We start from the raw sequence: 12,350 nt of genomic DNA, 5'->3' as shown, positions 1-12,350 counted from the left end.
TATCCTGAGGCATCCAAGCATGAATGGAAGCTGGGCCACCTTGGGCTTCTCAGCATAGGAGGCGGCAAGTCATCTGTGCCCTCCAAACCACCCAGGTCAAACCTGAGGCTGTTTTATCGGAAAAGCAGGCAGCCTCTGCGCCACGGGGGCGTCTGTCCCAGCCCTTGGTGGTTTAATGATCAATTCCCTTTGGCTCCGAAGCAGCGAGAACGAAGCCAGGGTGGGCTTCCTCTCTTTCGGGCCGAGACACAGCGTCCATGGAGAACAATTCCCGTGCAGAAACGCCTGCTCCTCAGCCGCAGTTCGGCATTCCTGATGTGGTGGTGGTGGTGATGTATTTCCTTTTGAACTTGGCGTTGGCGTATGGGTACGGCAGCCGCGTATTGGAGCGGACCACCCTGAATTCGCTCTGAGTGTGTATTAATCGACAGGAGCTGCAGTTGCTTTGTGAATGCTCCAGCTCCAAGGCATCCCCTCCTTTCAAAGCGGCAGTTTTAATCCTGGGATTGAGAAAGAAAATGCCAGAGATCAGGTTTCTCTTTAATTAGAGCTAGCTTGCACCCTATTTTTTTTTAAAGGGGGGAGGAGAGAGAGAGAGATGGAGATGGAGAGAAAAGACCTAGCTGGTGGCCTTGGGTAATAATATAATTTATTGAATGTCGTTAATATGTCATTTAGCAAATGGGCGATTTGGGTGATTCGGAATTCAGTGGATGCTGGGGCAATCAAGCTGGATGCTGGGGCAATCAAGTGTACTTCTAAAGTGGGGGTCTGTTTTATGTGGGGCATTCGGAAATCCCATCTGTCTACACTCACATCCCCCAGGGGCTAGACAGATGTTTCTGGGATGTGAAGACTAAATCCTCTTTCCCATTGTGCTTCTGCATGGAGAATTTGGAGCTCTCCTGCCTCGATATGCTGATGTTCCATTTACATGCTCAGCCAGTCTGCTGTAAATGTTTAAAGAAAGCCTACAACTATCTTGGGGCAACGAGCCAACTAATACATTATATGAAGTACAGTTCAATGAAGTTATTCATTTATTTATTTAAAAGTATGTGCTTAAATTTATTGGCCGCCCAACTCTGATGGACTCTGGGCGGTATACAAAACCAGAAAAAACATAAAAACAGCTAAAAACGTGAAATCAGACAGCCCAGACTAAAATGATCTAATAAACAACAAAATCAGCAAGATAAAATAGGGGCCCTTAAAGAAATAATAAAAGCATAATAAATATACATATATATATATACACACACAGACACACACACATACACAGTATGTGTGTGTGTGCGTGTACACGCATGCATGCATGCATGCAAACTAGGGATTCAGCCAAGTGTTTGGAAAGCAGGACGTGTATTTATTGATGGAGGTGATGCAGAGCTGTTGACCTGCCACACCAGCAGGAAAAAAGGAGGGAGATGGAAAAGACGTTGCTTGCAATCCAAGCAGGGTTTAATAAATCTCGCCCCTTCCCTGGCTCAGGTCTTTCTTACCCTTTGCAGTCGTCATGCCGGGCAAGCAGGAACACCGTGCGTAGTCACTTTCTGGCTGGTGGCCGGTGAGTAATTTCAACCAGGTGTAATGCAAGAAATATAGATGTCGCAGGAGGAGAGCTGCATTAGTCTACGATTGCAAAAAATCAGGAGTCGGGGTGCCTTTTCTGACTAGCAAATTTTATTTTAATAAATAAAAAAAATTGAATAAAATTTGTTTGTTGGAAAAGGCACCCTCCCCCCAGACTCCTGGTTTCTTGCAAGGAATATAGCTATAGATTTGTTGCTGTTTCTATCTATCCATCTATCCATTCATCCATCCAAATTTACGTGGCTGCCCCTCTCACACAAGATGACTCTGGGTGAAACCAATGATCTACAGATATTATAAAACCAATTAAATTAACTATTAAGACCAAGGGTCACAGTTTCCTACTTGCTGTATTGTCTTAATACGTTGTGGGTCAGCTGGTGACGCTTGGATGCTCGGGGCAGCTTGCTTGCCGAACAAATAATAACGATCGCGAACGAAGGGCTTCCTCACTGTCGTCGTTTGGGGGTGTTGAGCTGCTGCGCCAACCCCGCTCTTTTGGCTTTGCAGATTGGAGCCTTGCTCTTTGCCAGCAGTGAGGGGTCCGGCCTCTTCATCGGGCTGGCTGGTAGCGGAGCCTCGGGGGGCATCGCCGTGGCTGGCTTCGAATGGAATGTAAGGGGTGACGCTGGCTGCTTGGCTCTGGCCCAGACCTGGCTTTGAGCCCCCATCCCCCGTCAGAGCTGCTTCCCATGGGTGGGCTGGAGTCCAACCTGCCGGTGTGGCTTGGAAGGAGGGTGGAACTGCCTGAGGTTGATCATTAGGATTAGCCGTTTTCTGCTGATGGTTCCTCTCTGGTTCTCGGCACCTTTTAGGCCACGTACATCCTCCTGGCATTGGCCTGGGTCTTCGTCCCAGTCTACCTGTCTTCCGAGGTGAGTACCGGTTGGCCTGGGTGACTGCCCTTCATTCCTGCATCTGCGTGAGCTAAATTGTGGCTTCTTTAGCCAGGGTTTGACAAAGAAGCCACCCTTGACAGGTTGATGCATCCCGCTCAGCCCTGCTTTGCAGATCTTAAGTACTAGGTTCCCAGAACACGTTAATTCTGCAACCAAGCCAACCTTTGCGGTGGTAGGTCAATCTGGTCCTACTCTGTCCATCCTAAATCTGGTGGATCAATCTGGTCCTAGGCTGTCCATCCTAAGCTGTCCATCTTCATCCTTTAGCTCCATCCATCCCACCTCAGGTTTCCCATCCAACCCACTGCTTCAGTTTCCTGCAGACAGTCTAGAGCAGTGTTTCTCAACCTGGGGAACTTTAAGACGGGTGAACTTTGACTCCCAGAATTCCCCAGCCCTCCATGTTGAAGTCCACCCATCGTAAACTTCCACAGGTTGAGTAACACTGGAGGCTGACCCTTCCTTCCCCGCAGATCATCACCATGCTGGAGTACCTCCAGAGATGCTTTGGAGGGGAGAGGATTCGGATTGGCCTGTCCCTATTGTCTCTCCTGCTCTCCATCTTCACCAAGATATCAGTGAATGGTCCCTGGGGGACCCCTTCCACAGCATCTGTAGACTAAGCCCCCTTTTCTTAGCCTGACTGGTGGGGACGGCAGCCCGGGAGGGGGTCCGGCGGGAGTTAACCACCTCCCAGGCCAGGTGGGAGAGCTGGTTTCTCACTCAGAAGAGGCTGCTAAAAAACACAGCAATGATGATGGAGCAGAAATGGTTAGGGGTGGGTCTTGATTTAAATAGCATGGATGCCAGACTAGGAAACCACAGTCATGCAGATCAATGCTACTTTTATTATAAAGTTATAGTAACAGAATCTTGCAATGCTGAATAGGCTTCCCCCTGCCCCCGCCCCTTCATGAATCAGGGAGGGTCCTGACTGGGATATTTGCTCAGGATGCTGTTCTGCCCCCCCCCCAACCTTCTTTTCCTTTCTCTCTCTCGGGCCTCTGGCGACCAAAAAGGATACGGTTGGTTTTGCTGGATCCTGAACTGGTTTCCCGCAAGTGGCTTTTGAACCCTTGCAGAGGATGTGGACCCCTTTAAAGAAGGTCCCTGCGGGAACCCAAGGGCAGCGTTTGAATGCCCCGATGCCCAGCAGAGAAAAGGCATCTGCTGCTTTAAAGCAGGCAAGGCAGCCTCACTCGGTCCCTGGGGCTGTGCTCAGGCCTTTGCCCAGCAGGGGGCGCTGTTGACCATGTTACCACCAGCCATCAACCATCAAAGCGCCTGCTTTGGATTCCTGGATTCATCAGTGGCCTGGATGGCTTCCGGCTTCCCCAGCTTCTTGAGACCCAGGCTTTCTCTCCCCTGCCCCTAGCACCCCTAGCTTTTCTGCAGTGGAGTCTCCATTCTTAAGAAGTAAAGCATTTCCTGTGCCACTGGGCCAAAGCGCCAGGATGAAGCCCCATGCTTCACATGTCCCTCAATAGCAAAGGTGAGGATTTCTCTTTATAAGTTCTTCATATCTTTAAAAAAATGCCTGTCCTGCATGGAGTTTATTGTGACTTTAGTATGTCAGAAAGGATTTTGGATCTTGTGCTGTGCAATACTGGAAAAGACAGAATGCTAGTGATGGCTGCTGGCTACAACAGAACCCCCTATTCAGTGGCAGTATATCTTCTAGATGGCACACAGTTTTGGGGAGAGAGAGAGCAATTGTTTTTGCAAGCCTCCACTTGTGGGTTTTCTGGAGACTCCTGGGAACGGGGCAGTGAAAATGGGCTGGGGCATGGAGAGCTGAGATCCCAACACATTGGGAGATTGTCAGGTTGGGCTGGTGTAGAAAGATCCTCAGATTCATCCAGAAAGGCTGTTCTCCTGGAGAAGGATGGTTTTTTATAGCAACAACAAATTGTTGTTGTTGTTGTTGTATACACAACCATGTGAAATCACAGCTGCCAATTCTTTAGCTGGTGTTGGCCTTCATTTGCACCAAGTTCTTCCCCAGAACCTCGGACGTTGTAATGGATCGGCATAGTACATGTGCGGATCCAAGCAGGGGGGCCTTTTGTAACTGACAGATGGAAATGTCCATGCGCAGATTTTCTAAGTGCCATCCAAGGCTTTTTGGAAGGGCACCCAGTGTGCCGATAACCTCTGGGACCACCACGGCTGGTTTATGCCATAATCTCTCAACTTCAATTTTCAGATCTTGATACTTGGTGACTTTCTCCAATTCTTCGTCTTCTGTTCTACTATCGCCTGGTATTGCCACATCAATTATCCGCACTTTCTTCTTTTCAGCCACGGTTAAATCTGGTGTGTTACATGCTAAGACTTTATCCATTTGTATTTGGAAATCCCACCGTATTTTAACCTGCTCATTTTTGACCCCTTTTTCAACTGTATGTTCCCACCAATTTTTCATTACTGGTACATGCTAATTTTTACAGATGTTCCAGAGAATCATGTTGGCATTTTGTGTCATGTCGTTGTTTATGGTCAGTTTGTGCGATCTTCTTGCACGAGCTGAGTATATGATCTGCCGTTTCTTCTGTTTCTTTGCACAATCTGCTCTTTGAATCATTTGATGATTTTTCGGTTCTGGCCTTGACTGCATCAGTTCGAATAGCTTGCTCTTGAGCAGCCAAAATCAAGCCCTCGGTTTCCTTTCCTAATGTTCCAGTGGTAAGCCATTACCAGGTTTTATCTTCATCCACTTTCCCCTCGATCTTTTCTAGAAATTGACCATGTAATGCTTTTCCTTGCCAGCATTCTGTTCGTGTTTTTATTGCATTATTTCAATATTCACGATTTGTTTCCTGTACATTCAGTAAGTTCCAATTTTTAGCTTGCATCTGTTCTTGTTCTTGGCTGTCTTTTACATAATCAGCCAATGCTGCTGCTGCTGCTGCTGCTGTTGATTATTATTATTATTATTATTATCATCATCATCATCATCATCATCATCATCATCATCATCATCATCCACATGGCAATAGTGAACTTGCACCTTTCTTATCCTTTGTGCTTTATCTCTGAACGAAGCCTTTGATGCTGAGGGTAGATGAGGTGCAACAGCATCTTTCAAGCTGAAGGTTGGGAAAGATTTGGTAGGACAAACTCAGGGTTTCTGAAGAGGACCTTGAAAGGGACTGCTGCATTTTGTGCACCCGGCGGAGGGAAATTGCTGAGTTGGAAGGCTGGGGAAAAACGCCTTTGTCAGGGTTGGGCGATGCACAACGGCGTGTTTCATTAATTGAATGCGAAAAGGCTTGGCGATGATGTTGGCTATAATAAGGTAATTTCTGTAAAGATGTAATTGGCCAGGGAAGGACCATAGATGATAACTGATGATTAGCTCAGTGGGAAGTTTTTTTTAGAAAACCGGGCAGGAAATAAGAACAATTATTCACTGTTTGATTCAGGCGCTGCCTCTCTTCACTCCCATTTGGGTCGACGAATTCCTCTCTCTAACAACAACGGAGGATATAGCAAAACCTGAACTTCCCCGCTTTGTTCTTGTTTAGGCACAGATTCCACCAGGCGTGTTTAGACTTTTGCTATGACCTGGGCCTTCTAGTCACACCTAAGAGCAGGGTTTCTCCACCAGGGTTCCGTGGCACCCTTGGGTTCCATGAGAGGTCACGATTTATTTAAAAAATTATTTCAGTTCCGGGCAACTTCACATTAAAGAGGCAAGTTTCATTATTTTCAGTTTAAGAACACTGTTAGTGCATATCTACAGGCCGACCCATGAAACAAATATCACAATTTTGCAACTTCTGGCCTATCTTGGAGCCTGAATGTGCAGGGGTTCCTTCCCTGAGGCCTGAAAGATATTTCAAGGGCTCCTCCGGGGTCAAAAGCTTGAGAAAGGCTGCCTAAGAGTGATGCTTGAACTCGTCCTGGGGTAACATCCTCACTCCCTGCATGCGTCTTTTCTGTACCCAAACAGATGCTTGTTTTAGCTTCCCCAAGAAGGGAATTGCCTGCCCACCCCATTATTAATTGCTTTGGAACAGTCCTGAGTCACTCCCTGGAGTGGCCAGTTTGGCCCAGGAGCTCAAAGTGCCCAACCCTCTTCCCGTGGAATGGGGTGATTGCGTTGACAGCAAATGATCAGGGTGAACGTCTGCAGACAAGCCAGATGCTTGGGGAAGTGGGGCAGCTGATCCAGGCTGGGGATCTCGCATGTGGCTATTATCCTGTTATGCACAATTTAATATTATCCCATTAACTCTCTGCGTCTTGGCGGGGCCGAGGCTGGCATTGCAAAACCCATCAGGGCCACTGGATTGGGAGCAGCAAAATTCGCCTTGCGCAGCTGCCCCAGCGATGGTCCCAGCTGAAGGTGACCCCTTGGCCCCTGCTTTGAGCTCCACAGAGGCACATAAAGGTTTGAGATTTTTAAAAATCCGGATGATGGAAAAAGCAGGAGACGGGCAACACCCGTTTCAGTTTAAGGCTCCCTTTGAGGCAGTCCACAGGGACCCTCCATTTCCTCTGCTTGTTTCACGGCTCAGAAATGTTGCTCCGATTATCAGGCTGAACACCAAAGGGGCTGCCAACACCCTCCGGGTTTCGTGACCAGATTGCTCCATAATAAATGGGTTATTCTTGAGATGCCAAAGGCTCTTTGGTGCTTCTGCTTGAAACACAGTTGCAGCCGAAGATTTTCATTGATCTGCTCTCCTCCCTTCCAGGAGCCGCTGAGATCAAAGGGTTTCCCAGCTGCTGCTGTTGCTGCAGCAGCTTTTGTTTTGTGAATGGGCCAAGACTCCCCTTTTGGAATTTCTTCTTCTCTTTTTGAAGAAGAAGGTGGCATGGGTTGTATTTGGACCTCCTCTCAGCACACTGGAGTCCTGTTTTCCCTCCCATCAGGCCGAGATAAATTAAACTTGCAAGAGGAAGCTGGAAGGACTCCGGGCTTGGGCCTTTCAAGGCAAGAAATGCCCCGTGTGTGTTTTTAAGTGGGGTGCAGCCGCTGCCAGCTCCTGAGCGGGCACCTCCACCCCTTTGCAGTAATTACAGAACATTCCTTTCCTTGTCGAGCTGCCAGCATCTAATGAAGCTGCTGCTGGCTGGCTGCCTCTCCAGTTTGAGAAAGGGGCAAGATCAAAAGGGTTGGGCGAAGGCCGGGAGAGGGGTGGCCATCACCTGCCGTTGGCCACCAGCTCTCGGCAGAGCTGATTGGGGCCACTGAGGACAAGGAGGGTTGGCTTCCTTGCTGGGGTCGAGGGATCTCTTCTCAGGCTCGGAGACAACAATGGGACCACTTTTTCAGAGGACCCCTTTTTATTTGTTAGTCTGCCTGCTGACCAAAGGGCTTTCCTGGGGAGGGTCCCATGGCTAGCTCTGCCCTACAGCGGAGACTTCCTGGCTCTGTCCCGTGTGGTGGACCTTGGGGAACTAAAGCAACTCTTCAACTGGGAACTTTGGGCATCACCCACAGGGAGCCAGCAAACCCAGGATCTGACTGGCCACCTCTTTGGGACAACAGTCCACCAGAGAGGCTCACTGGAAAAAGCCACCTTCCTGAACCAAAAAATGTCAGCTGGGACTGTGACCCCAACAGACCTGAGAAGGCGGAGAAAGCCTTGGCTCTTTCCCACAAGTACGGGGGCCAGGAGCGGTTGCTGGAGGCCTCCTGCGCTCTTCTCAGCCCTGGGTGGACCTTCAGGGGAAGAGGGACGTGGCTGTGTCCAAAGGCGCTGGAGCCCCGGCAACTGGGCAAAGGCTGCTCTGCGCATCTCGCGGATGGTCTGAGGGTGCTCTGGAAACGCAAGTGGGCTTTGATGGAAGTGTGCACGAATTGGGAAGCCATGCGGGTGCTTGGAACAAAACCAGAGCTGGCATTTATGCGGAGGCCTCGTGCACAGCTTGGGCAACCTGCCAGGCAGCCCCGCCCGTGTCCAGCACGCTTTGCTCCTCCAAAAAGTCACGGGGATTCCGTTCCCACGGAGCAAGGATGGGCGGGCGGAGTTCTTCTCCTCACCCACTTTTTTTTTTGCAAATCTCAGAGCTCCTGCAGACCTGGCAGAGCCCTCTGGGGTCTGCAGAGTGCTGTTGGGTCTCATTTGAATTGGTGCTCAGTGAAGGAGCAAAATATAAAACTCCCTTCTGTTTATCACAGCCTGGGAATAATGTCCAGGACAGTGTTTCTCAACCTTGGCCACTTTAAGATGGGTGGACTTCAACTCCCAGAAAGCATGGGGAATGGCTGGCCGGGGAATTCTGGGAGTTGAAGTCTACCCATCTTAAAGTGGCCAAGGTTGAGAAACACTGGTCCAGGCAAAAAAGGGAAGGAATCTGGAACAAGGGCAGAAACAGACCGGCGAAAGGACTGGGTCCCAAAGCCCCACTCAGGAAGGGCTGCAGCAGCAGAATTTAGTTAGGGGACCCCGAAGAAATGCCGTAGAGGTTTCTGAAATGATAAGGTGCTCCCCAGAAACTCAGCTTGAGGACAGCAGGTGCCCCTTCCCACCACAATGCAGAATTAAGGTGCGGAACGGCCAGCAACCGAACGTGGCACATGGCCGGCCGTTTGCCTGTTTTTTAAAGGAAGCAGCCCTTCGACCCTGCACCAGGAGGGCTCTCTGGGGCTGGCCTTTGCTCAGAAGGAAGTGCCGGTCTACTGCAAGTGGAAAGCCGACAGTCTGGAGAAGACTCTTTGCCCATCAACAAAACGCTCCGCCGCACCCGTGAAGTAGGGCTGAGCGGGCTTTGTGGGGCAGCGCACCGAATGGAGCCACTGCGAGGCTGGGAAAGGGCCCTGGAGAGCCATTTTCGGTGGGCTGGTGTGGAGCTGGCTCTGGAGCCGAGCATGCAGGAAGGACTTGGCAGCTGACTCCAGGGCGGGGCAGGTGCCAGGGGGAGAAATCTGTTCCAGCTGGAAGAGCGAACACGCTGGGCATCGCCCGCCTGCCGCCTGCCACCTTCCACCTTTGCCTGGGAGGCCGCGGAGGCCAGGAGGGGTTTGCTGAGCCAGCAGGAATGGAGAAGAGCCAGCACCCTCCACACCGGGGGGCCTCGAGCCCAGAGCCCCCATCAGGCACCCCTGAAAACGGTGCCCCGCGGCTGCCCAGCCTGGCCGCTTCTGTGGCTCAGTCCTGGGGAAAGGGCTGGCTGGCTTTATGGGGCCCACTTAGCTATCACTTGCTCTCTTGGTTTCCCCCTCTTCTGAACAATGATTTGTCAACCACGGTTTGTGGCATCGGGTGTTGTGTGAACCCCTGAGTTCCGGTTTGGTCAATAAAGATGGGGAGGCCAATGAGGACTTGGCGCAACGTGCAAGCCAGGTCACTGCCCTGGACCTTGTCCATAGCTGCCTGGATGTGGGAAGATAAAATACTTGATTAGCACTCCATGGGTTCTTTTATGCAGCTGGCATATAAAAATAGTAATAGTAATATTAATGGTAATACTAATAGTAAACCAGCCATGGTGGTCCCAGTAACTATCAGCACACTGGGCACCATTCCAAAAAGCCTTGGGCAGCTAAGCCTCGGACGGCACGTAGAAAATCTGCGCGTGGACAAAATTTCCATCCGTCGATGACAAAACGCCACACGGCCAGATCCGTGCATATCCTACACTGACACATTATGATGTCCAAGGTTCTTGGGAAGGACTCAGTGCAAAATGAAGGCCAACACCACCTATAGAACTGGCAGCTGTGATTTCATGTGGTTGTGTATATAATGATGATGATGATGATGATGATGAAGAAGAAGAAAAAAGATGGAGGGATTTGCTTTCTTCCTCCCCTCCCCTCCATTCCGGAAATCAGCTGAGATGCTCCCTGGGATTCCGGTGGACTCCCAGACTGACGCTGAGCAGGGAGCTTCAATTCTTAACCATCCTGCTTAATAAACCATTAGTAGAGCAACGCCCTTGCCTTGTGTTTGCATTGTCTCCTCTGAAAGCCATCTGAGCTGTTGATTATGTCTCACGGTGGTGAGTTCCGCCAGTTAATTACAGGCTGCCAGGCGAAGTGCTGTCTTGGCATTCCTGCGTCCTCATGTCTGAAGCTCTCTGGAGTTTGGAGCTGGTGTGTTTTTGTTGGACAAACTTTCTTGGGTTCCCTGTACCAGCTGGGTGTGCCTCCCCACAAGGCAGCTTATGAGGGACGTGTCGCAAAATCTTGCCCAGGATTTTTTGCCCCTTGAGTCTTGTTGACGAGCAGCATTGGGCAAGGGCACAGCCCTGAAGTACTGGGCTCAAGCACAGATGGAAGGCATTTTGCATAGACGATGCCTGCTGCTTCACAGGACTGCGGTGGAATTCCTGAGCTGAAGTGTTCCCCCGAAACAAATTTCTAGGTGTCAGGGCTCAGGAGCAAAGAATTTCCTAATGAACTCTGAGATGCTTAGACCATTGCTTCTCTACCTTGGCAGCTTGAAACTGTGTGGACTTCAACTCCCAGAATTCCTCAGCCAGCTCTGCCGGCTGGGGAATTATGGGAGTTGAAGTCCACCCATCTTCAAGCTGCCAAGGTGGAGAAACACTGGCTTAGACTCTGGAAAGAAATGCAAGGCTCAATGCAGGGCTGTGCCAAAGGTGTGTGCAGGTGGGCTGACCCTCCTCTTTGTGACTCCTGATGCAAAGACATGTTGCAAATGTTGCCTTTTACCTCCCCTGCCTGATCCCAGGCTATTGGCTTAAACCAAGTTAAAACAGGGCTCGGTTTTCTCTTGCAGACAGACTTGTACTCGGGAGCCCTCTTCATTCAGGTCTGCCTCGGCTGGAATCTTTACCTTTCCACCGTCTTGATGCTGGTCGTAACTGCTGTCTATACCATTGCAGGTAAGATGAAGAGGGCAGGCGATTCACAAAACCTCGGACTGATTTCTCTACCATGCATAGCAGTATTCCTCAATCTTAGCCGCTTTAAGATGTCTGGACTTCAATTCCCAGAATTCCCCAGCCAGCATGTTGAAGTCCAGACATCTTAAAGCGGCTAAGGTTGAGAAACACGGATGTATAGAATAGCTCAGCCTAACCTGGTCTCCTCCAGGACTTTAATGGGGCCATAGGTCTCACCAGCCCCAAGCTGAGTCATAAGCTGAATTTGCACAACAGAAGCAGGCTAGGCTAAAGTACGGTTTGTTGCTTTGAGGTTCCATGAAGCAAGAAGAGGCAAGCTGTTTGCCATTTCCTTCTCATCTGAACCTACCACCTTGGGATCTCCCGGTGCTCTGTCCCCTCTTAACTAGTAACCCGGCCTGGCCTTGCTGAGCTCAGACTCCAGACAAGATTCGGGTGCTCCCACCTGCTGAGACTTGCCCATGAAGCCACCAGAAGGCAACTTGAAAGAGAGTTTCTGTGCGCCAGTTGGTGGTTCATGATGGGGTTCTTGCTGGTTTTTGGGGGAAACCAACCCATTGCCCGACCCCTTTCCAAGTTGCACCCTGCATTGTTCCAGGTGGGCTGACGGCAGTCATCTACACTGATGCTCTGCAAGCCCTCGTCATGGTTGTTGGCGTGATCCTCTTGACGGTAATTGGTGAGGACTCAGCACCTGCTTTTTGCTTCCTCCCCTTTGCAGCTTGATGAGAGAAGTTGGAGGTCATTGTGGAGAATTTGGGAGTGCAGTGGGTGGTCAGGGAAAAGGCAGGAGTTCTGTTGGGAGCATGAACCTGGGCAGGAGGAACCAACCTGAGGTTTCTGCCACTTCTCACTTCTCTCCACCAACCCCAACGCTTCTCTTGGACAGGCACGTGAGAAGCTTTGCAGAGCTGCACTTGGGGTGGATTTCCCAGGGAGATCAAATGACGATGCTGGGTGGATCTCCAGGGACAGAGGTCGTGCAGCTCAGAATAGCTGGTGGGAAATGACCAGGGAAGATCAGTGGCCTTC

General features: G+C 50.2%; 1 protein-coding gene across 1 annotated transcript in view; it reads left to right on the top strand.

The window, feature by feature from the left end:
* Window positions 1–317: 317 nt before the first annotated feature.
* Window positions 318–12,350, top strand: part of SLC5A10 (solute carrier family 5 member 10) — a 59,057-nt gene continuing 47,024 nt past the window's right edge. The window contains 9 exon segments of the mRNA XM_063315060.1: window positions 318–351; window positions 354–367; window positions 1,512–1,554; window positions 1,557–1,567; window positions 2,104–2,208; window positions 2,409–2,468; window positions 2,966–3,070; window positions 11,192–11,297; window positions 11,917–11,997. Of these exon segments, the coding sequence (XP_063171130.1) occupies window positions 333–351; window positions 354–367; window positions 1,512–1,554; window positions 1,557–1,567; window positions 2,104–2,208; window positions 2,409–2,468; window positions 2,966–3,070; window positions 11,192–11,297; window positions 11,917–11,997 (544 nt within the window). The 5' untranslated portion in view covers window positions 318–332.

Source organism: Candoia aspera, chromosome 14 (genome assembly GCF_035149785.1).
Source record: "Candoia aspera isolate rCanAsp1 chromosome 14, rCanAsp1.hap2, whole genome shotgun sequence".
Classification (NCBI taxonomy): domain Eukaryota; kingdom Metazoa; phylum Chordata; class Lepidosauria; order Squamata; family Boidae; genus Candoia; species Candoia aspera.
Note: the sequence above shows the minus strand (reverse complement) of the source record. Positions and strands in the feature narration are given on the sequence as shown.